At 45.6% G+C, this 26,102-nt stretch overlaps 1 protein-coding gene across 1 annotated transcript in view; it reads right to left on the reverse strand.

The window, feature by feature from the left end:
- Nucleotides 1-26,102, reverse strand: part of CRHR2 (corticotropin releasing hormone receptor 2) — a 284,318-nt gene that overhangs the window by 115,805 nt on the left and 142,411 nt on the right. Inside the window, exons 4-5 of the mRNA XM_074986331.1 lie at nt 17,953-18,038; nt 2,748-2,854 (exon numbers count right to left, since the gene is read on the reverse strand). Coding sequence (XP_074842432.1) covers nt 2,748-2,854; nt 17,953-18,038 — 193 coding nt within the window. The remainder of the gene's footprint in view (nt 1-2,747; nt 2,855-17,952; nt 18,039-26,102) is intronic.

Genomic DNA, 26,102 nt, shown 5'->3' on the forward strand with positions numbered 1-26,102 from the left:
TTCTTCCCTGGTTTCAGCTGTCTGGTCAGCTTGGCTCCCTTGAGTCTGCAAGCCTCCTAATTGGCTGCAGATATTTTAATTGGCTTGATTGTCCTGACTGATTCTAGTAGGTACCTGCTGATTTTGACCAGCTGTTGCTAGTTTACTTGGGGAACAGGGATCTATTTAATCAACAACTAATATATCTCCTCTCTATCACTCTTCTGTAGCCTTCTGGCCTAACCCTGTCACATTAGGTACTTTTGATACTAAAATAACTGATGTTTGCACTGTATGGTACAATGGATGATCATTTTAAAACATTTTAGTATTAGGTAGGTATTAATTCCCAGGACCTTTAAGGCAGCAGATACTATGGTGATGAACATGGTATAAGAAACTTTATGGAACAGAAACCACTAAAATACTGCAGTCCGTTTTAATACAAAACTCTGAAGTTGACTGCTAGGCTTACGGCTTGAACTGAAGGTGGAAAACTAATTTAGAGGAGAGCAACTAGGTTACTTCTATATTAGAAGCTAGGCAAATTATACATTTATAAAGAATTATCTAATTGAGGCTTCCTTATTTGCTTAGGTATTTATAAAAGATTTAGATTCAGAAAGGGAATGTAGTTAAAATGAATTATTTGCATGTTTTATTAGCTATAAATTAAGCAAGGTGCCCAGACATGATGGGGATTAGTCATATAAAAACAAGAAAGAAAGAAAAAGTCTGGAAGGCTGAAATGTCAGAGCCGGCCTCGGAGAGCTCTTGCATATTTTACATTAATATTTATTCATTCACTCTTAAAGAAGAAAGTGGGGGTGGCTAGGCCACAGTCTCAGAAAACCATCATCATGAATAGTCCGTCAAGCTCTGCAATGGACCCTGCAAGGAAAACACATGAGAGGAAGACCTCGGAGAACACGGAGAAGATCTACTGAGACTGAAGGACAACAACTGGGTCACGCCTGGGGTCAGCTAGTTTTGTCCCAAGACAGAAAGAAGGGAAGGAGACTTGTAGATGACCCGTGCTCCACGCGGAGTACAAGGGTTTACATCAAGTCAGGTCACTATGGAAGCATGGATGTTCTTTGAAAGAACTGGGGGAGGAGGAGGGAGATGATGGGTGAGATGCTGATAAAGCTGTTACTCTTTAAAAGGAGGCACACGGGCCCGAGTGTGCCTCCACAGCACGATGGCCCAAATTCTGCAGTAATGAACATTCACACCATCTTCATAAGAATCACCCTTCACTCCTCTCCTGCAGCCCCTACAAAAACACCCGCCCCCCACGGCTCACAGTTTAACCATAACTAGTGATGTAAAATTAACGAGTAGTAATTTTCAACTGTTTCTCCCACCGAGCTCATGTCCTCACAGCAGTCGCGTATCCTTTCCCCCGGGCTTGGTCTCACAGTGATAACCTCTCCTGTGCCCAGCACAGAGGACAGCTTGTATCTGGTGTTGGTGACACACTTCCCCTTAGTTCTTGTCCCTGGCTGGCCAGAGATCATGGTGGTAATAGAAACCCTTATTCGGTTTATACAGGTCAGCTGACTGGGGGGAGAAGGGGCAAAGAGGGCAGTTGCCTCAGGCCTGGAGCTCTGGCTGCTGCTCAGAGCCCCTTTGAAATACCATGGCAGGGCTGCTTCACCGCTCTGCACAGCTGTATGTCGGGGGCGAGGCAGGAGGGGCAGTACCATAGTCTGAACAGTGCTAAGGGCTGACTGCTCTTGGCCACGCCCCTTCTGCCCTTGGCCCTGCCCCTTCTGGGGGTGTGGTGACAGGCCCACCTCCCACCTTGCCCTGGAACCCACAATGGCTGCCTGCTCCTATTTAGGTGAATACCTGAGGATTTCAGTGGCAGCAGGATAATTTCAGAGCACCGTAAAGGAAAGCACAATGGAAACAGGGAGCTTGATCCACTGAAGTCACCGGAAAGACTCTACTGAGTCCTTTGGCTCCTGAGTGCATGATGGGAATTAGGTGCACACACCTTCAGAAAGCTGGCCAGGCTGGTGGAGGGACTTAGCAGAAATTAACATGCATTCTGTGAGCAAGGGGTTTCATCAAAGGACCGCACAGGTGATAAGCCCAGAGAGTTATCCCAGTGCCAGGATGCTGACCGGAGGCTCCTGTCCTTCTCCTGGGCAGGATCCTCAATCTCTCCCTCAAGCACCCACATACAGTGCTTCCTCTGAGGGTGAGTGCAGGAGCCAAGGAAAGCCACAATTAGGATTGAGGTTTCTTTGCAGGCTGGTCAGTAGGGGTGCCATAATCCTAAAAATTCAGAGAGTTTTTATCCCATCTAATGGGGGCAACGGAACTTGTCAAGTCCAATCCCAAAGCTGCGGGAAGACTCCCACCAACACCAAAGGGCTTTGGGTCAGACCGCTGCATATCAGGTGGCACATCTCTTTTCCATGCCCTTGCATTCGGATTTGCAAGCTGATCCACTGCAGTGCCAGCTCACGTGGCACTCCCTTATCAAGGGTTCTTTGCATTCACAGGTTCTCTGCCTAGGCATTAAATCATTCTGTTTCAGTCCTGCATACAAATAGGACTCTTTCCCCTCCAAGCAGTAGCACATGACTGATACATTACATGTCCACTCATCAGTGCAAACTGCATGCACAGAAGAAGAATTAGATGCCTCTAGGTTTTCAGGACCGTGCACTGAGCAACTGTTATCACAGCGACTGAATAAAGTGCCCTAGTTACACACCCAAGAAAAGTTAACTGAATATGAATTGATTACTTACCTCAAGCACAAGAACAGCATGAAGGCAACAATAAGCGCTCCTATAGAAATACAGTGTCCCAGGTAGTTTATGATGAGCGCAATCTTGTAATGGAGTGCATACTTCCTCTGGAGATAAAGCGATAACATGATTAAATCAGCACAAGTCTCTGCACACTGACATTAAGGAAACGTAAATTAATTTAGGAAACAGAAATTACTTTTCTTGATTTTAAGATGATGTTATTGGAAGAGCTCAGGAGGTACTTTTTGTAGATTAGCCAAGCATATTGCCTGGGAAAAAAAATGCACAGATGTGACCAAACAGAACTTTTCTGCAGAATTTCCAGAGGATTCAGTAATACCAGGCTTATGCTGTTTAAACCTTTATAGCTTATAGCCATCCATGGTGTCAAAAGCATAGGAAACTTTGGAAAGACAAATGTCACAAAATTCTGACAGGAAATGGGATGGCAAAATTAATTTACGTTTAGTAGCTGGGGTTACGGTTAAAATGGTTTCCCTACTACTAACTCTAATGGTTGAAGTTTTTCTCATGAAAATAAATAATAATAAATGATAGTCTGTCTCTCTGGTGCACTTTGCAAGCAAAGGGCCTGATCCTTCAAACTCATATTTGACTTGATAAAGATTTGAAGGAGTTGGAAGCTGGTGATGTGAACTCAGGGCTAGGAGCCATCAAATTCTAAATCCAGTTTTGACAGTGACTGGCTCTGTGGCAAACTTTAATGTCTATTTCTCCCTGCCTCAGGACACAGTAAGAACAAAACCAGCTAGGCCTGGAAGCTGCAGGCACAGACCTAGTTTTAAACACATGAATATACCTACTGAAATCAGTGAGTTTGTTTTGTGCTTAACCAATTCCCACAACAAATGCATACAAGATTGCCTGTGTGTGATCTGCAGTCAAAAAGACCATACTTCATGCTAGCAGGTGGTGGGAATGCAGTGTTAAAATGAACAGTAGTATCAGCAGAAGGATTTTTCATTGAAAAAAGTCTTTAAACAAAGAGAAAAAATGCTTTTGTGCCAATTTTTCATCGAATTTTTAATTTTTTTGACCATATGGAAAATTTTCAGTTGGGGACATTTCTCCCCGCCCCCGTCTATAATTCATTTTTCCTCATACTTGTTCCCACTGGAAAGCAAAAGCAAAACAAGTGAAAGGGAGGGGGAAGCATCAAAAAATAAAGAACACTTGTTTTCAGTTGTAAAACCCCAACAATTTCATTTCTCTGTCAAACCCCGCTTTGGCCAAAATGAACCTTTTTGTCAAAAATTCTCATTTCAGGTGGAAAACAATGTGTTGCTGCATACAAGTACCAAGGAATGATTTTTTTTTTCCACTAGCTGAAGTAAACAGCTTTCTCAGTGCTGGTAAAGTAACATCTCACCAGTAGTTCCCTGGAGGGACAGCCCTGTCGGCAACATTTTCATGATTGCATTTACCTAAGTTTTCGTTATGCTGCACAACATGCTGTTTTCTGAGAGAACTAAGTAATATGGACGGGAGGGGAATTAAGCCTTATTGTGAAATTCCCAGAGTCTTACCCTCACCTGTCCTGAGGAGCAGCAGAAACAAGAATCAAACTCAACCTGATCTGTTTTACACCTGTGTCATCAAACAACAAAGAAGGAATGGGGATGGGGGGAGAGAATCTTATAATTTGGACTGAACTTAATATATCAAATGGCAGTTTACATCATTCATGTCAACTATATTGACCCAATGCATTACAGCATTTATTTTGTGCTCAAATGCCATTTGAACACAAGACACTTTTCTGGAAAGAATAGATTATTTCCTCCTGTCCCGAAGAGCTTATATTGTAAATTAGATATTGCTCATCTCATCTGCATCATGCCTGTTATTTTAACTGTGCACTTACCGTACAGTGTTACAGTTTGGAAGACAAAGTGTAAGAAAATAAAATCCCTTTTCAAACAGAGGAAAGGCACCAGAGAGGAATAAAGACTTTCTTTGCTCTCGCTGATGCTAAGAAGAGACCCAGGTTTTCCCCAAGGCAAACTCAGAACCCGAAGACAGGAGCATGATATTCGCATCTGAACGATTCTGGGCTGACAGGGTGGTAAAGCCAAGTGTGCCTGGACTATGCTAGAGCTCACATCACAGGTAGAACTGGAACCAAAACCCCATTGTTGCAAAATTCTTACATATTTTTTCCCGTGGCTAATATCTACTACTGCCTAGTCAATGGTTTGGATGGCCAATATAATAAAATACACTTGTAAGCTGTGTGTGGCAGCACCCACCCTTCCCTTCCCAAGAATTCTGCACATAGAGGACAACAACCTACTGCTGTTGCCAGATACAGTTATTCCTTAGTTCCATTAGTTGAGGTCATGTTTGCACTGCTGACGATATGAGGGTAAAATTCTGCTGTCTGCTCAAGAGGCAACCAACATGAACAAATGGATAAAGAGAAGTCACATGGTACCCAGAATAACATGGCTTTATCACATCATCCATCCCAGAGTGCTGCACTGGACAGCACAGAATAGGAAGGAGGTGGGCAGCCCTCAGTGGAGAAAGAACACGTTAAGAACTATTTAGAAAAGCTGAACATGCATAAATCCATAGAGCAGATCTCAAGCACCCGAGGGTGCTGAAGGAGTTGGCTAATGTGATTGCAGAACCCTTGGCCACAATCTTTGAAAACTTGTGGTAATTGGAGGAGGTCCTGGATGATTGGACAAAGGCAAAGGTACTGTCCATCTTTAATAAAAGGGAAGAAGGAGAATCCAGGGAATTATAGACTGCTCGGACTCACCTCAGTCCCTGGAAAAATCATGAAGGGGATCCTCAAGGAATCCACTTTGAAGCACTTGGAAGAGGGGAAAGTGAAGAGGAATAGTCAATCTGGATTCACCAAGGGCAAGTCACACCTGACTAACCTGATTGCATTCTGTGATGAGGTAACTGGCTCTGTGGATTTGGGGAAGGCAGTAGATGCTGGACTCACAAATAGGAAGGTGATGTGTAGATGTCCTACTTGTTATTGAGTGACTGCCAAGAGAGAGACAATAGCAAAGCCTTTGATAGCATCTCCCACATTTTCCTTGCCAGCAAGCTAAAGAAGGATGGATTGGATAAATGGACTGAAAGGTGATGGAAAGCTGACTAGATCATCAGTCTCAATGGGTAATGATCAATGACTCCACCTCTAGTTTGCAGCCAGTATCAATCAAGGTACCCAAGGGTCAGTTCTGGGGCCAGTTTTGTTCAACATTTTTCAGCAAATGTGTAGGGCACTTAAACTAGGGGAAGAAGTTGATACACTAGAGGGTAGGGATAGAGTCCTGGGAGAAGTAGACAAGCTAGTGGATTGGGCCAAAAGAAACTGAGGTGAAATCTGGTTCAACAAAGGCAAGTGAAGTGTCCTGAGCTTAGGATGGATGAATCCCAAGCACTTCTACTGGCTGGGAACCAATTGGCTAAGCAGCAGCTCTGACAAAGAGAGCCTGGGGATTACAATTGATAAGAAGCTGGATATAAGCTAACAGTGAGCCCTGGTAGCCAAGAAGGCTAAGAGCATACTGGGGTGCATGGGTAGGAGCACTGCCAACAGATCGAGGGAAATGATTATTCCCCTTTATTTGGCACAGGTGAGGCTGCATCTGGAGTATTACATCCAGTTCTGGGCCCCCCATTGCAGAAAGAATGGGGGCACACTGGAGCGAATCCAGTGGAAGATGACAACATGAATAGGGGCCTGCTGCACATGACTTATGAGGAGAGGCTTAGGGGATTTGGGCTTATTTAGTCTATAGAAAAGAAGAGAGAGGAGAGATTTGATAGCAGCTGTCAACTACCTGAAAGTGCAGTGGAGAATGTTCCAAAGAGGATGGAGAGAGGCTGCTCTCAGTGGTGACAGATGAGAGAACAAGGAACAGTGGTTTCAGGTTGTGGTGGTGGAGATCTAGGGTGGATAATTAGGAAAAAAACTGTTTCTTTAGGAGGGTGGTGAAGCAGTGGAATGGGTTACACAGGGATGTGATAAGAGCTTCTTCCCTAGAGGTCTTTAAGTCCTAGCTCGAAAAAGCCCTGGCTGGGATGATTTAATTGGGATTTTCCAGCTTTCAGTGGGGAGTTGGATTTGATGACCTTCTCAGATTTCTTCCAACCCTATGATTCTGTACCAGCCAGACTCCACTCATGAGCATGGGACCTACTGGCCAATGGCATAGTGATAATCATTTACTGGTAGCATGCTCATACCGTACGTGGAGCAACATTGTTTCAAGACAGTCTTTGTCAGTTAAACTGGGGGCTGGGGCAGTTGCAGGAAAACTGTCACAATGTCTTGAACTTATAGAGATGGTCCAAATGGTCTCCTTATAGCCAGAGTTCAGACAAATGCCAGACGCCTTTCGTACTTCAAGAGACTCTCCATGTCTCAGCTGGTTCTGATTCCATAATTTCTCAAAACTATTACAGCCAATGACTCAATATCTGACTGCACAGCTCCTCTTAATCAAGCCTGATCTCATTTTCTGCTGGCTGAGCAACCAGACAGTTCCTGCTGAAAGGTCAGGTACCTATAGCAGATTGCCTACTAAACCCCTTTGCAGCATGCCTGGTCAGGGAAGATTGCATCTTGTACCTGCACTGTACTATCAAGTCTAGGAATGCTGTTGCTGGCCTTGTCAGCTGCCTTGATCTTACTGCGCAACAGACAAGTTCTCTAGAGGCCCTTGAATGGCTGGTTGAATTGACCTATCAGACAAAAGGAAAACAATTGTACTTGCTAGGAGCACAGCTATCTGTGCAAACTCCGGGCTTCTGTATTTTCCCTCAAAACACTCCTCTAGGCTTCTGGGAGCTTTGACATGCCATGTACCACACTGATACACAACAGTTGTTGGCGTCTGCTGTATCTTCTAATGCAGCTACTTCTCCTCCCTTTTTCCTGAGGGATGTCAGAAGATGGTCACCCACCAAACTTGCACATAGCAAAACCAGACTTGCCCTGTGTGAAGGTACAGCTACAGAGCATCCCCCTTTTATGGTCCCTTAGACACTCTCGCTCTGCCTGCTAACAAGAATGGTACTTTGGGCCAGATAAGGGCAAGGTTTCCACGAGCTAGAAACCCACTGAGCTGAAACCACAAACCAGTTTCCCAGGATGCTCCAAAACAGCCATCACATCATAATGACTCCTGGTCACCCAAAAGTGCAGCGGGGAGGGATTATGCCCACCAGCTTGGAGAATTTGGAAGCTGAATGGCCAACGTACGATTTGTTCATCGTCCCCATTTACACACATGGCCGCACTTCAGTGGGACTATTCTTGAGAATAAAAGTCAAGCAGGTGTGTTTGTGGAACCTCTAGGGCAGGGATCAACAACCCTTCTGAGGCAGAGCGCTGACATGTGACCTTTTGACCTGTATGTGTGGTCTGAGTGCCAGTGATATTTTTAAAAGTTACTCATACTCCTACTTTACAACGGTTCCATTAATAAATGAATTGAGATGCAGAGCTTTACAAGGTAGGTGGTGGCTGGAAGCATTAGCTGGTCTTTTGTTAACCCACAGGCGACACGGCTTTGAGCATGCTCCTGGCTCCACGAAGCAGGAGGGGTGGTGCGGAGCTCCTCTCTCACATGCCAATGCAAATTGGCTCATGTGCCACTCTTGGCACCCATGTTGGGAGTTGCTGACCACTGCTTCAGGGAGCGTGTGCTAACGGTTATCCTCTGCAGAGAAGAAATGTCTGCAGGAGCCGCTGCTAGGGAGCTACCTTTAGCGAGAGCTGCAGCAGGTTGTTCTTTTGGCTCTGCAGATTTCCAGTTCTGTTCCCAGTGAGCCAGTCACACTGCAAGAATCGGGACCCTGGGCTGCTTTGAAGATAAGGCTTTAGGGATCTATTTAGGTTCTGGAACACAAGCATCCATGCCTGAAAATGGCACCTTTTATTATTAAAAACAGACTGATGGATGCAATCACTACATACCGACTTGCCAATTTATGGCATCTATTAAGATTATTCAGTAACAGCACATGCACAGGGGACATCTCACTTTTAATCAAAACGAGTATTACTGGGAATTCGTTGGCAACACCTTGATTACAAACCCACTCAAACTTTACTCTGGCATTTGAGCACCAGCTAGGTGTCATAGCTTCTCCCCATGTGCTAAGAAAATTGGTGAATGAATATGAATATTGTGACAAAACCCTGAGCTTGTCCTCCTTGGGTCCGGGGCCTCATGGCAGTTTAGGTGATACCTCAGAGGCTCGCTGCCTCCTGTTCTCTCAGAGGCCTGGGCTATGGCATTACCAGGCTATTATCATTGGCACAGTCAATGCCACAGTCACTAATGGAGGAGACCCCTTTAATGTGTTCAGTCTCCTCCTACCCCCTCGGCTTGCCCTGTGGGGAGCAGGTGGTCTGGGGGGAACCTGGACCTTCCCCAGAGTGCCAGCCCAGGGGTTTAAATAGCTGCCAATAGAGGGGCTTTCCTTCCTGGTGGTCCTGGTGCAGCAGCTGCCTCCCTGGTCCACTTCCACCGGATGCTTCCCCAGTACCTTCTTCGGGTAGTTGCAGCAAACCCTTCTCCCTGGGAGCTCTCCTTCTGCACTCCTTGCTCCTTCCTTATCTGTCACCTTTCTCCTTTGCCTCTGTTACATGACCGGATTTTTACATTGGGTCTGGAAGCCTTTTTAATGCCCACTGGGGCTACTGGCCCCAAATATTATGTTGTGGGGGGGTTGAGGTGTCTAATGAAAGCTGATGAGGCCCTGAATTTAGGTATGCTGCTATTGTGACTGTATCGTGTATTTATGTAAAGTTACAGATTTTAGCTCTGTAGCTGTATTAGAAAATGTTTCAGTGCTAAGCTTCTCAATAGGAGGTGTAAACCCAGCCCCAGCCAGGACACTGGGCTGAACAACAGAGTGGAAACCAGGTGCTCAGACACCAAATCCACATTCCAGATGCTTGGGACTTGTCAATGGGATGCAGCCCTATGGTCAAGTGACATGAACTGAAAAAAAGGAACAGGTCCATTACAGAAATCTGAGACTGTCTCCTGGGATTCATCCAATGGAAGTTTGCCACAACAGCCCACCTGAGTCAGGTGGGAAGAAGAAAGTGTTTTGGCCCTGAACACAAGAGACAACAGCAAGAAGAACAATGGTGTGGATTTAGCAGTGTCCGTCTTGGATCTTTTGTCTTGTGGTCTCCAAGGGTCCACGTACCAGCATGTGGACACCAGCAGGCCAGATCTACAGTGCTCCAATAACTGAGTCTATGTAAGCTGAAATGAACTTTCAGAAACTTTCAAGAATCATCAAATAACAAGCTGGCCTCCATCAGTAGTTATGACTGATGTATGTAAAGAATTGCTTTAGCAATTCTTCTCTCTAACCCTGTTCGTTCTTTTTTGTTAATAAATCTTTAGATACTTAGATCTAAATGATTGGTGAGCGTGTTCTTTGGGTAAGATCCAAGTATATATTGACCAGGGACTGGGGCTGGGTCCTTTAGGGTCAGGAAGAATCTGTATGGTGTTTGGTGAAACAGGCTTAGGAACGTCTCACCTGAATTTATATGGGGGTTGTTAGTCTGGGCTGGTATAGCAGCTGGAAAGTCTGAGGATTTGCTTGTGTGGCTTCTGGCTGGCCAAGGGGGCTGGCAGAGGTGCTGTTGTGGCTGGTTGGATTTGCCTCAGTGAGAAGGAAATCCCAGCCTGGGGCTGTAACTAGCCCGGATTTTAAGCAAAGGCACTCTGGATTGATTTATCTAGCTGTGGCCAGAAACCTGATCCTATTACACCCCCTCCTTCCTGAGGGGAAACCTTTTAAAGGGTTCCACAGGCCTTAATTGGCTGCAGGTGTTGAATTAGCAGCAGATGCCAGATTAGCCTGCTGCTGCAGGCTGGTCCCTGATTAGCTTCAGTCCCTAGGAAACATGAAAGCACAGACCCAACTGTCCACGTTTTTGCCCTCCCTGAGGCTACTGTAGTCTGCTCTGGCCTGTGGTCTATCACAATATGCATAAGTCAAAGACATTTTAGACTAAACACCTCATGTAACATATCAGTTTTAATGTTACAATCTGCTGAATTTGTATATCCTAGTTTTGTGCATGTATCACTCTTCTATGTAAAACTAGAAATACGAAATGTGGATCTGTTTATAATTATAAATGTGCTAATGAGGATCATTACTAATGTCCCAGAATCTGAATGGCTTGGTGATCGACTCAATGACCTGTGACAAGTTGTGTTTGTCCTGTAAGTACAAACTGCGGTTGGTCCTAGAAAGATATGTGACCATACCACCTGGCATAGGAATCCATCTTGAATTTGATTTTTTTCCATGGGGATGGAGAAATGCCAAACAATGGCTTCCCACCTTGGGTGAAAGTCTGTTTAAGCAATGGGAAGTAATCCGCTTTTATCTTCAGCTGGCCTCTGAAACTGCCTAGCACACTGAAGAGGAGATAAAGAACTTTGAAGATTATGTTGACCCAAGTAAAAGCAGAGATTAATTAGGATTTGAGGCTATAACCTGAAATAAGAACAGCTGTTTAGAGTAAGAATTTGCATGTAACAATTTTTTTAGGGGATTAAAACTTGGTGAGCACTTTTTGTTCATTTTAATTTAGTAAATTACTTTGATCTGACTGTTTTCACATGCAACCACTTAAGTCCTACTCTTCGTACTTTATAATAACTCTTTTGTTTATTATCAAGCCCAGTGAAAATAATTAACTGGGGGAAGGCACAGCCACTGTGCATAACTCTCTTTCACTAAGAAAGTGAGCTAATATTATTAACTTTCCCTGTGTAAAACTTTTACCCAGAGTAAGACAGATTAGTTTGGGGTTTTGGAAACCATTTGGGGGTTAGTTTCTGAGGTGCTGAGTCCTTAGAGCCGAGGACCCTCAGAGTTGAATTGGTTCAATGTCTGTGCTGCTCTGTAGGGAGACAGTAACCCTAACTCTGTGCCTTGGCTAGAGGAGACCAGAGGATCTGGCCTAGCAGGGCAAGGTGGTGGAGAGCCCCAGAAAGCAGGAAGATGGGTGCCAGTGGCATAATCAGCACACCAGGTGGACAAACCAAGGTGACTTCTGTGATTTCACCCCATGACACAGTGTATTTCAAGAATATTCATAAGCCTTAATGCTTGAAAGTTCATCATAACGCTTTAAGGATTTACTAAATGCATTGTTAGGCTTTTGCACACACAACGGGAAGGAGCGAATCACAGCTTTCATATCCTTAAGGAATTGGCAGTTTAAGATGTGTTATAGTATTATTATTATAATGACATTAGATTTTAAAGCAAACAGATAAATAGACAATCCCCTGTTGCAGTGGTAACGCCTATCAACTCACACACAAAACAGAGCTGCATTTCCTTTTATAAGTATGTTAACTTTCAAGTCATGTAAGAAAAAGGAGAAGTGGGTTTAGAATGTCTTTCCCTGGACAGGAACAGCAAAATATACTACTTGGGCTCACGTGCCCTACACCTGCCTGACCAAAGTTAAAGGAAACCTGTTTGTTTCACTAAAACCACCTTTAAGTCTTTGCACACAACTGTTCCTACCTTCAGGTGAACATTTCTTCTGACTTAACCTCCCTCTCTCTCTGCACTAGGCCAGAGGTGGGCAAAATCAAACACAGGGGCCAGATCTGGCCCACCAAGCATTTCTCTTTGGTCCGCTCTGCTGATTAACAGAGCATGCGTACTTACAGCCAGCATCATGTGTTCAGCTTCCCCTCCCCCCACTTTGTTCCTTCTGCAGCCAAGCTGCTCCTAGGATTCTCCTGCTAGCTGGGTGGAGAGGAGAGGGTGGATGGGAGACAATAATGCTGAAGTCAGGGTGTTCGCCTGCTCCTGTATCCCATCTCTGCAGAGCAGTGGTCTGGGAGAGGGAGACACACAGTGGAGCTGCTCCAGGCTGAAGCATGACTGGTAAGGGATTCTCTCGGGAGCATGGAGCAGGGGAGAGGGGATCAACAGAGCAGGACAGATTTCCCCGAAACAGACAGAGGGCAACTTCTCTCAGAAATTTACCCAGCAGCAGCCAGCTCACACACTCCATGTCACTGTCACACACCCCCAGTCTGTGCCACACACACACAGTCACCATCACATACAAACTGCAGCACGCCCTCAATCTGTGTCACAAAGTCTGCCTCTCACACACAAAGTATTTCTCTTTCATAGTCACACTCTTCCTCTGCAGTCCCCAGCTCCAACCCCTCTGCTTGATGCCCCACCACTTCCAGGGCGCCCAGAGCCAGCCCACCAAAGCCTACCCAGCCAAAGCCAGCATCAAAATTCATGGAGTGGCTCTTCTGTGGAAATTGTTTCTCACCCTTGCCCTAGGCTCTACTAACTCCTTTAATCTCAATGAGTCCCTGGTTTCCTTCCACTGGTGACTGATCTTTCCTCATGCCACCTTTGATGCCTCAAACAGTTTCCCCCATTCACTGTGCCAGTCAATCTCACAGTAGGTCTACACATGTCATGGGTTGTGAATGCAGCTTAGACATATCTAAGGTCACTTTAATTCAGCTAGCCTGGATACTGGAGTAGTGAAGCTGCAACAGCGTGGGCTGCAGTGCAGGCTAATCTGATAAGTAATTGACCCAGGGTTCAGGGTGGGCTTGTGGCTATGGCGTGCTCCAGTACCTGAGTTAGCTAGATTAAAACCACCTTGGGTATGGCCACATGCACACGATTCCCCCCAGCCTATTTCTCACAGGACAGCTCCAATTTCTGCCTTAGATCATCACTTTGTTTAGCTAGCTTACTGCCAGTAACTGCCTCTTCTGCTGCCTTACTAGGGCTTGGTCTACACTAGGAAAGTAAGTCGACTGAAGATACACAATTCTAGCCATGGCAATTGCACAGCTAGAATCGACTTATCTGCAATCAGCTTTCCTGGCCTTTCTCACTGAGGAAGGTTGACGGGAAAGTTTCTCCCATCGTGAGGAGTACAGGGGTCGACTGCTGACCCCAACAGGGATGTGTGAAATCAACCCACCAGGTGTGCGAAATAAAACCCCAAGTGGGTCCCAGGTCAAAGTCCACGTGTGGGTAGTTACAACTGCAATGCAAACATAACCAAAGCATGGAGGCATTCCTATAGACCTCTTTCTAAAACTGTCCTGCACAGAAAATGAATTGCCCGAGGTCCAGCTGGGATCTGTGGCAGTGCCGAAGTGTAAAACTAATCTCCTGGGCCCAAGACCAACTCCTTACCCACAAGAGCCTCCTTCCCTTCCAGTATGCTGAGAAAAAGGACATCTAAGTGGGTCGATCTTCTGATTAGTGTAGATGTGGCCTATGTCTCACAGTATGTAATGCTTTTCTTCAGACTCTGGCTCCTGGAGTGAGATGAATGTGTGATAATCTCAGGGTTCATTTTTAAAATAAATATGATGGTCTAGCCTGCATGACTGCCAGGGAGAACTTGAAAACATGACCTGAACTCACCAGAAGGGTTCGGAAACCAGCCAAAGGGCAAATGAAAAGCGGCCCAGGACTTTTTTTTTTTAAATCATGATTTCTAAGGCACTCTCAGGATTCTGAGGGCTCTGACTCATATAGGGTTGGCACCTGGCTCCCTTGCCATCTATTCCTGCTTTCCCACCCACCCTTCATCCACCTTAACAGACGAGTCACATGAAACTAAAGCAAAATGTTGGAATGAACCACTGAATGCTGAACACAAGCCACTGTTTCAGGTGCACCTCTCCCCTTCTTTTCTCCTTTCCTAGCAGAAGGGCCAATTTAGATGATAAATCCCTCAGGGTTGGGGACGGGGGGCAAACTTCATCTTTATGTATGTTTGTGAAGGGCCTAGCACCTCTTTAACAAAGGAGTTAAAACGAAGACCAATTTGTACATCTCCAGGCTTCTTGAATGAAATTCACCCCTGGGCAGACAGCATAGGTACGACTTACCAACTATGAATGGGAACCTTTGCTCTGCGCATGGCTGAGCGTCCCTTACATCTATGAGATGTGGCTGCTAATCAGAGACAACAGGATTTCACACAAAGCTTCCAGCCTACGTGAAAGAGTCTGAAGAATTTAATGAAGAGATCTAGGTTGGGTATTAGGAAAAACTACTTTGCCAGGAGGGTGGTAAAGCGCTGGAATGTGTTGCCCAGGGAGGTGGTGGAATCTCCTTCCTCAGAGGTTTCTAAGTCCCGGCTTGACATAGTCGTCGCTGGAATGACTTAGTTCTAGTTGCTCCGGCTTGGGGCAGGGGGTTGGACTTGGTGACCTCTTGAGTTCCCTTCCAGCTCTGTGGTTCTATGATTCTAAGAGAAGTAACCTTTCCATAAGTTCTGCTGTGTTGCAGGCAGCATTTCCTGTGTGCTTGGCACTTGTGCAGCCACCCAGGGCTACGGCTACACTACCCAGTTATTTTGAAATAACTGAGCTGTTGTGTACACAACACACACGCTATTTTGAAATAATTTCAAAATAGCAGGGCGTGTTATTCCAAAATTTGTACCCACCCAGGCTGTGGCCACACTAGCCCCCTCCTTTCGGAAGAGGCATGGTAACGAGAGATTTCAGCAGATGCTAATGAGGCACTGCCATGAATATGCAGCATCTCATTAGCATAATAGCGGCCGTGCACACTTTGAAAGTGTTGGTTTTGGAATGCACACTGCCTGTGTAGCCGGGAGCCTTTCAAAAGGACCCCCCCAGACATCGAAAGCCCCTTCTTCCCATTTAGTTTTGGGAGGAAGGGGCTTTAGAAATCATGGAGCCCTTTCGAAAAGCCCCTGGCTACATGGGCAGTGTATGTTTCGAAAGCAGCACTTCTGAAGCGTGTGCGGCTGCCATTATGCAAGTGAGATGCTGCATATTCATGGCAGCGTCTCATTAGCATCTGCCGAAATCCCTCATTACCACGCCTCTTCCGAAAGAAGGGGGCTAGTGTGGCCACAGCCCCAACGCGAGAGGCATGATGCCTATTTTGAAAGTACTATTCCAAAATAGGTGCTCTTAAGACATGGACTAGTGCCATTTCAAAATAAGCCATAATAGGCTCCAATGGCACTCTTGTGAAATAGCACTATGGATCTGGAAATCCTATTTCAGAATAGTTGGGTGCTATTTCGAAACGAATTTTGTGTGTCGGGCTACGTCTACACTAGCATTCTAATGAAGGAAAGTGAAAATGCAAATGAGGCACAGATTTACATATCTGGCACCTCATTTGCATATTCTTTCAAAAAAGCTTCTTTCGAAAGAAGAAAAACAGCATAGACATGGGTCTTTCAAAAGTAATCCCCATCTTCGAAAGAACACTTCTTCCTTTTTTTTTTTTAAAGGAAGAAGGGTTCTTTCAAAGATGGGGATTACTTTTGAAAGAGCTGCATTTACACTTTTTCTTCTTTCAAAAGAAGAATATGCAAATGAGGTGCCAGCTATGTAAATTTGCACCTCATCTGCATTTTTCATCTCCTTCATTTTCATGCTTCTTCCGAAAGAGGAATGCTCGTGTAGATGTAGCTCAATTGTGTTGTTTCCAAATACGATATTTAAAATTGCTGTTTCAAAATATCTTATTTCAAAATAGGGCTTCAGTGTAGACGTGGTGCCAGAGAGGTTCAGTGCTGCCCAAATGATTAGCAGACCTCCCACAGCCGGCAGCACGTGTTTCTATTGGTGGTGCACAGCTGCACACATGTTGGAGCACACAAAAATTTATTCTGCACATAGATGGGAAAAATAGAGAGAACATTGAAAACCGGGTGTATTAGCTCGGCTAAGGGCGGGTGCAGTGCAATTCACCTGTTACAGTACTGCATTTCTAGGTTATGGCCAGTTTTCCCTCTGCCTGTTGATGAACAAGTGAGGTTGAGGTGTGGGACTGAAAGACACCATGTACTTTGCAGGATCGGGGGTAAAACCATACCAGGCCGTGATGAATACATTACTAGTAGTAATAACAGCATTACAGTAGCAGTTGTTGGTCCCAAAGTACGAGCAGTTTCCATTGGGCAAGGTACTGCACAAACCCACAAGAGGCAGTCCCTGCCCCTGGGAGCCTACAGTCCCATAAGACCAGAGAGGGAAGGGTATGCACATGCTGCGGTCCAAGAGACAACTGCAGCATGGGTAGACACACTGGTCGAGGTAGTACAAGCAATGACAGTAGTAAAGCTGCAGCAAGACAGGCTGCACAAACCCACCCGGGGTGTACACAATGGGGGGGCAGTCAGGGCAGCCCAATCTCCATGTGCTCCTGCAGGCTGGGGAGGGAGGGGTGGAGCGGCAAGGGGACTGGCTGCCAGACAAGCTCCTCCTCCTCCCATCCTACAGCTGCAGCCTGCGGCAGGAGTTCCAGGTTGCCCCTGCCTACCTCCTCCCCTCCCTCACTGGGGGTGTGCAAAGCAGGCAGCCCTGCTGGGACTGCAGCAGCAGGGATGAAGAAGTAGCAGGCTGCAGCTGTAGAGGGAGGGGCTCAGCCTAGAGGCAGCATCTCTGCTCTGCTGTTTCCTTCCTCCTGGGGTTGCAGGGGTACAACATGAAACTGCCAGGAGAATAAGGTTCTGGGGGTCCCTGGTAGAGCTGTCCCAAGAAATCTGGGCAGGTGGTGTCATGGGAACCTCTCTGTGTTTAATATTCGCCCCTCATAAAAAATCCAAGTTTAAATCTCTGCACACGCCACCCAGGACTCGGGGATTGTACTGCTGCTGGGGCTTCAGGGCAGTGTTTGCATGAGCCGGGCCAAAGCTGGTTTGGGACATCCATATGAGCTGAAGTCACACTGCTGAGCGCGTAACTCGCACGACTAGAGGTGTGGTTGACTGTCCCATGCAGTGGCACCTAGACCACTTACAGAGAGAATGAGTCTCCTCCGCAGCCTTAGCTGAGAGCCAGTTGGCTTTCAGCTCAAACAAAGAGGCACCTGCACTAAGCTCCAGAGGTCCCAGGTCCGAGACCACCCGTGGGCAGTTACAATTGCAGTGCAGACATAACCCAGGCATGCAAGCGTTCCTATACCCCTCTTTCTAAACCTGTCCTGCACAGGAAGTGAATTGCCCAACGACCCGCTGGGATCTGTGGCAGTGCCAGAAACAGAAAACTAACCTCCTGAGTCCAAGACCAACACCCTGTCCACGAGAGCCTCCTTCTGCTCCAGTATGCTGAGAAAAAGGACGTCTCAAAAAACAGAGATAGAGAGAGCTACAGACCTTGTCATCCAGAATAGGCTCGCACTGAGAGTAGTTGATCTTGGAAGCCCATGTCCCGTTTCCCAGGCATTCTCTGTAGGCATTTCCTAATAGGGATCAAAATAAATAAATAAATGTGCAACATAACAGAAAAACCTCAACAAAATACAACAACAAGAAGAAACAGGGAGGTAATTTTACAGGCATTGATATTAAATGAGAGCATTTGCTTCGGGTAAATAATGAATGCTGTCTCGGGGAACTCTGCAGAGCAGATCACCTGCCAGGGAGGGAAGAAGAGGAGAAATAAAAGGCATAAAAAAACCACTAAGACAACAGTTTTTAAGCCAAACAAAACAAAAAAAGCAGTCTTGTAGCACTTTAAAGACTAACAAAATAATTTAGTCGGTGATGAGCTTTCGTGGGACAGACCCACTTCTTCAGATCTGTAAATTCTGATGAAAGTAAACTGGCACGACAAAAATATAACAGAGAGAAGCTGCTTGCAGACTAGGATTAAAGAGCGCAGCCAGAGACACACTCAGTAAGGTGGGATAGGATTGCAAAGCACACATAAAAAAGAAGCTTAACAATAAAGTACATTTTGCAGGTGCCTGTATCTCTGTGGTCCCTGGATGTCACCCACTTCAGGTTCCTCATTTCACAGCTGTCCCCTCTTTTGAGCAGAAACCTGAGCCTCTTCCAGATTGCACAATTCCTGGTCTGCACTGTGATATTCCCAGTAAACTAGATAGTGTAAATAGGCCAGTGTATGCACTTGGCTTTCTCTCCAGGGGCCATGAACAGCTGTAAGTGCCAGCAGTTACAAATTACGGAGAAATCTTCCTAACAAGCACACTTACTCTTAAAGTGAAAGCTTTACAGAAAACACATTAAAAACAAAGACAGACCTTCTGTGTACATTAATACACTTACTTGAGATCACCCACAAACTTCAACAGGGGCTATGGTAGGGGTCAGGCCTTCAAACCCCATCATAGGATTTCTGTTGTCAAAAGTTCTTATCATCGCTACTTCAGAGCTATCATCCCCATGAATAGGTTAGTTTCTTTGGGTAGGTCTACCCAGCAAAGTTATTTTGAAATAACTATCCTAGGCTGTGTCTACACTTACCAAAAACTTCGAAATGGCCATGCTAATGGCCAGATCAAAGAATACTAATGAGGTGCTGAAATGCATATTCAGTGCCTCATTAGCATGCTGCCAGCCACAGCACTTCGAAATTGCTTCTGTTCACTCCCATTCAGCCTGGCTACACAGGGGTCCTTTTCGAAAGGACCCCACCAACATGAGCTCATAGGAATACGGGGATTTCAATATTTGCAAGGTCCTTTCCAAAAGCACCCCTGTGTAGCCAAGTCACACGGCAGTAAAATGCGGCAATTTTAAAGTGCTGAGGCCAGCAGCATGCTAATGCGGTGCTAAATATACATTTCAGCACCTCATTAGTATTCTTCAATCCGGCCATTAGCAAGGACATTTTGAAGTTTTGGTAAGTGTAGATGTAGCCCTAGCATCTGCACAACACAACTGCTATTTCAAAGTAATTTCAAAATAGAAGTTGCCTTATTTGAAAATTGGTGTAACCCTTTTACCAGAAGCAATCAGCAGCAGCTGAGGTCAGGCTCAATATCTGGAGGTTCCTTTTCATCCATCTCACATGGAACTAACTTGAGCCCCCACTCAATAACCTGCAAAACTCACACAAACCAATCTTACACTTGTATGACCAAGATACTTCCAGACAGCTGATTTAACCACCATCCACCCCGCTTTTAGCCTTACAACGCTCAGATGGGGGAGCCCTGTACAATCCATATCTTACGCAGCGATGGTGACCGCCCTGTACCTCCACAACACCTTCAAGCATTGCTGAGAATCCACAGTTCTTACATGGGGTGATAGCCTAAATTGTGACTTTATAACAACAAGTTGTTTTCAACAAACAAAATCTCATTGTTTTACCTGCTACCCATCAGGCTTTGTTTGCAAGGCATTACATATGCACGCCTTTGTATTTTCATACATATACTCTTTAAAGGACACATTCCCCAAATCCTTCAGCATTATTGAGCTCCTGCTGGCACATTCCTTACATTGGTAAACCTCATCATAGCTACATCTACACTTGCATTCCTCTTTCAAAAGGGAAATGAGGAAAATCAAAAAGGGAAATGAGGCACTGATATACATAGTCCCTGTGTCTACATGTGCCCCTTCCTTTCGAAAGGGGCATGTTAATCAGCGGGTTCGAAAGATGAATGAATATGCAGCACCTCATTGAATGAATATGCAGTGCCTCATTAGCATAATGGCAGCCACGGTGATTCGAAAGTGCGGCTTTTCGAATCACTCACCAGCCGTGGAGACAGGACCTTCCGAAAGGACCCCGCCCCAGTTTTCGAAAGCCCTTCTTTCGATCACCAGATAGGAAGAAGGGCTTTCGAAAACTGGGGGGGGGTCCTTTCAGAAGGTCCCATCTCCACGGGCAGCACGTGATTCAAAAAGCCATGCTTTCAAATTGCCGCGGCCGCCATTATGCTAATGAGGTGCTGCATATTCATTGCAGCGCCTCATTAGCATCTTTTGAACCCACTCATTAACATGCCCCCTTCAAAAGGAAGGGCACATGTAGACCCAGCCAGCTTGTGCTTCACTTGCATAATCTTTTTGAAACAGATTCATTCAAAAAAAGAAAGCAGTGTCGAGGGGGCTCTTTCAAATATAAATCCCATCTTCGAAAGAACCCTTCATCCTGAAACAAAAGAGGAATTCGAAAGAGGAATGCATGCGTAGACGTAGTCTGCATGAGGAATAGCACCTCTTTTGAAATAGGAAATGTTGACATGGAATAGAGCCTCTTTCGAAATTAGGCATAGAATGCGTCCAATGGCTCTATTTTGAGACAGGCTCTATTGTGGGTAGGTAAGCTATTTCAAAATAATTAAAAAGCTATTTTAAAATGCATTTTTTGCTTTTCGAAAGGGGGATGCTAATGAGACACTCTGGGATGTGTGAATGAGGGCTGGTCAGGCCTGGACAGCCACTTTTTAAAAAAAAAAAAAAGGTGTCCCATGGAAAGAATGTGAATCTCCTTTTGGGAACAGTGGCACAATGCAGGAGTAATTGTAAGGCAGTCAGAGGCATTACACCAACACAAAACGAGGCCTGAGAAGGATCAGAATGAAGCCCAAGCTGCTTCTGCCTTTTTGCCCGAACATCCTGGTTGTCTCAAAGGCCAACATTTGGTTAATGAGAGTTAACACAATATGGACTCCAGTCGCTTCGTTTTCTCTCTTCCCACTAGGATATAATTGCTTTCCCCTCACTGACTTCTCTGAAAGCAAATAATAATATCATCTGGCTCCTTTCAGAGCTCTGCCAAATCACTTGCCAATTCTTCCCTTCTCCTTATTTTAAAAACATTGCTTCACCTATAGAAAATACCACTGCCGCTCAGCACATCCTCACGTAGGAGACCAGTCTGTGCTGTGAAAGTTACTCCCTCTGCCCAGCCCCCGGAGGAGTACCAGTCGCCTAAATGCTTCAAGTCCTTATAGGGAAATGAGTTCCTAAATTCAATTTCATGTTCATTTCACAGGTAGCCTTAAGCATGCATCTATTCTGTTTTGGTGAAATAGGCTAGATAATTGTGTGGCATCTTGAGAGGAAATTACATGGCTTTGAAGTGCAGACTCGTCCATTTTCTGTAAATTCGGCCACGTCCCCACTCCACACAAAAGCTTTTTACGTTTTTTTCCCCCAGTTTACTTCAGGCAATAGCCTATTATACAGACATTATCAATTAGAAAAACAAAGACTAAACATGGGAATAAGGGGACTTCGAAGTAGGTGGGGTCCTTTTGAAAAGGAGCCCCGTCCGGACGAGCCGCGCGGCGGCGAGGTGCGTCAATTTCGAAGTGCCACGGCCGCCCGCATGCTAATGAAGTGCTGAATATGTATTTCAGCGCTTCATTAGTAAACTTCGAAATGGCCATTTGCATGGCAATTTCGAAGTTTGGGGCTAGTGTAGACACAGCCATTGAGTTGTATAGTAAAGCCACTTCATACAATGTGTTTGTGCTGGAACGGACAATAACCTGAGAGCTGAGATCAGAGCTATAAAATCATCCCTCCTCATTGGCTCAAAGCACTGGCAACGTTGCCCACCCATTGCATCCAACCCTGTTGCTATAGCAGAAAGCAGTGACTCAACACTCGGAAGTAGCCAAGTTTCAGCAGGCTACAACACTGTGGGAAATCTTCTGCAGATGTAGCACATACTGTAAGCAATGAGGCGATCCACCGTGTGTCACTTCACAATCAGGTTTAGTTAAAGAGTTGTGGCACTTTTGTCTCAGGATATCATTTTTCCAGCTCTGTTGAACACTTTGAAAATTGTCATCTGTGCTACCCAGCCATTGGAACAACACTGGTGGTCATATACGAACATAAAAATGGCCATACTGGGTCAGACCAAAGGTTGACCTAGCCCAGTGTCCTGTCTGCCGACCGTGGCCAATGCCAGGTGCCCAGAGGGAGTGGACCAAACAGGTAATGAATGATCAAGTGATCTCCCTCCTGCCATCCAGCTTCTGACAAAGAAAGTCCAGGGACATCATTCCTTACCCATCCTACTAATAGACATTAATGGACCTAATCTCCATGAATTTATCTAGCTCCTTTTTAAACCCTTCTACGTAGTCAGGTGCCGCCTCTCACCTTGTACATGTTGGTTCGAACAAAACAACTCTATCCATCATATTACCCTTTTGCCCCTGTCATTGGGATGGGTCGGCCTGTTCTTTCTTATCTGTGGAATGTTCCAGGGTAGGGTGTTCTGGTACCATGTTCATACTTCAATATGCTAGGTAGATATGTTTATGCAACATCAACCCTCTTCTTGCCAACTTCTGTGAGCAATGCATTCCTTCAGCTCACAGCTGAACTTTGCTTTCTGTTAGCAAAGTCTTGACCATTACTTTAGTTCAGGCCTAAGGCCTCATACTGGGCCTGTACTTACTACAGTCACATTAAGTGCAAAGGGTTTTCCTGGTCCTGCTTGCAGGATAGGGGACACTATAGGGAAGCTTGTGATATGGTAGTCCACTCAGACAGTCTGCAAAGGAAGCAGTACTGTAGCACCTTAAAGACTAACAATACTATTTATTAAGTGATGTGAAGAAGTGGGTTTGTCCCAGGAAAGCTCATCACTAGGGTGACCACATTGTCCGATGGCAAATATGGGACACCAGCCTCCAAGGATAGGGGTATGGCTGTTGTCCCACATCAGGGCTCCTTGGTGATGAGGGCTGCTGCTCCAGGGTAAGGTACCAGGGATGGGGGCTCTGCAACCTCCTTAGGGGCAGCACCAGGGATGAAAGGGAGTGGAGGATGGGGTCTCCAGAACCAGTGTAGGGCACCAGGGAACAAGGCAGACACCCTCCTGTGGATTTCGCTGGAAGCAGGGGCTTTCACCGGGGGTGGGGCAGGGAATGGGGCAGCTGCCCCATAGAGGAGCTCCCCTGCATCAGGAGCTGCTGCCACAAGGTACAGAGATCCAAGCAACAGGGCAGCCACCCAGTGGAGGAATTCCCTGGCAGGATGCCAGGGTAAAGGAGCCCTGCAAAATACAGGACAAGTTGCCAATTTTCTTATTTTCTTGTGAGGAAGCTTAAATAAGGGACTGTCTTGGGAAAGTCGGAATGGATGGTCACCCTACTCATCGCCTAATAAATAATATTGTTAGTGTTTAAGATACTACAGGACGGTTTTTGTTTGTTTGTTTGTTTTGTGAAGATACAGGCTAACATGGTTACCTCTCTGCAAGGCTTTTTTTCTGGAGGAATGCAATGGAACTTCCGCCACCTTTTTTCCCAGGGCTGCCATTTTTAAAAGGTGGCTGGGCAGCTCTGAGCCGCAAGTGGCTCTTTAAGCAGCCACTTTGCAGCTCCCGCCGCTGCCGCCACTCCTCTTCCAGCTCCCGGCCCGCCAATGAAAGAGCGGGACTCAATTTAATTGGTTTAACAGCTGGCCCCTGAGACCTCACCCCTCCATTCTTCTATTTATTGCCCTATTACCACAGGAGCTCCACAGAAGCCAAGCTAGCTATTGTGGATAAAAGCAACTAATTGGTAAGAATACAAAGACAGCAGGGGTGAAATCCAGGTCCCACTGACATTGATGGGAGTTTTGCCACTGATTTCAGGTGGACTGGGATTTTATCCCAGAACTTTATTAATGGCTGGAAATGAATATCACCAGTTGGGATCAATTTTAATCCCAACAGGAAGGATGGTCTGGTCTGGTCTTTTGGTGCCAGCCTGAAATGTGGAGAGGCCCCAGTTCAACTCCCTGCTCTACCAGAATGACCTTGGGCAAGTCGTTTAGCCTTTCTGTGCCTCACTAGTAAATACGAGGTTAACAGTATTACCCTGCCTTCTGGGGTGTGTGACGATGAATGCATTAGTGATTGCAAAGTGTATGTAATGCCAGCCAGAAAAGTACCCAAAAGACAAGTTCACTTAACCAGAGCAGGAGTTTACATACTCCTTCAAAAACCTGATTGAAATGTCACTAATAATGAATCCTCCTCTGTCCCATACCAGCTTCTGCCTCACCATCACAAAAGTACCTCAGACATCGGACTCTTGGCGTGAATGTGCATGTCTTGATCAGCCACAAAACATTTCGCAGGGTTTCCAGCCGGTTGGTTCAAGTAGAAGGTGAAGGGGAGGGGGTAAAATCAATGTCAAAGGTTTAAACCTGTCCCTGGGAGCTGTTATTTTCTTTGTCACACGTTGCTGTCAGAGAGAGAAATTTCTTTTCTTAAAGTCAGTGGGTTAAAGCTGAAAAATCAACCTTGGCTCAGCAAATAGTGATGCTTGCGATCAAGATCCTTAATGAGAGCAATGATCCTTGAAGGAGCAAGTGATTTTTCCCCCAGTCTTATTCCCAGGGTGGTTTTGGTGGCAAGTATAAGGAAAACTCTCCTAGGCACTGGAAGTAATCCCATTTAAAAGACAGGTATGAATTAACAAGAGAAGACACTCTAACACCATAGTCACAAAACGGCAGCTCAGTTGTACATCACCTTCCATTTTGAAGGAGCTCAAAAGTAGAGCTGGTCAGAAAAACATTAGTCTCCAGACATGAGGGGCACAATTTGTGGCAGAGCTATGCATCTGCAATTATTGTGGATCTCTGAGGCAGTCACCTGAAAGCCAGACCTGGTCCTTGAGAACCTACTGTTTTGCCTGCTACGCATTAGCTGTCCACTTCCACCACAAGGGACAGCCCCAATACCTGGCCACAGCAATGGGCTGAAACCTGGGTATTTCAGGTTCAGCTCCCTGAACAGTCTCACTTTGTGGAGATCTGGGATGAAATGTTGCATTCTAAGGCAGGCAGAGCCAAGATTTGAACTTGGGACCGCCTCTAGTGCAGGCTACCTGGCTACAGCACACATGCACGGCTTTCTTTTCCAATGAGGAATTAAAATCACCCCTGAGATCACAGCTGCCAAACAGAATTGTCGTTTTCTTGTCAGCTCTGTTCGAAATGCTTCGTAAGAGTATGACCCAGCTTCTCTAGTCTGCCTCGGCTGGGCTGAGAGATGGGTGACAGGAGAGGAAGGACGGGGAGGCAGAGGGCTTCTGATTTTAAGTTTTAACTGACAAACACCTTGATTTTAAAAAAAAAAGAAAGAAAAAGGGAGTGGGGAGGTATCCAACACATACCAGAAAAGCAGGGGCCATTCAGTGGATGGGGAAAAACTAACTTTCATCTGATCAAACACTTCTAGAGTGTCACATGATGCGGCTATCATTAAGTTTCCAGAGATGAATAATGAGATGGGCATAATGCAGGAAATAATAAAATTCCAGCCCATTTGCAGTTTTAGCATTTGTAATGACGCTGTGACCAACACAGGGCAGTGGTTTATGACTCTTCCGCGAATTAAGTTAGAGAAACAACCAGGTAATAACAGAAATGGCCTCATAAAAATTATACAACTATATAAAACTGTCCATTTTGTTGGAAGGAATATACTCATTTAGAGGCCAGCAAGATCTTTCAAGATGAAGATTAACGGTATCTTGAACAGCAAAATCCCTGTAAGTTGTACTTCTTATGCAGAGTGTGGTCAT

Source organism: Carettochelys insculpta, chromosome 2 (assembly GCF_033958435.1).
Source record: "Carettochelys insculpta isolate YL-2023 chromosome 2, ASM3395843v1, whole genome shotgun sequence".
Taxonomy (NCBI): Eukaryota; Metazoa; Chordata; order Testudines; family Carettochelyidae; genus Carettochelys; species Carettochelys insculpta.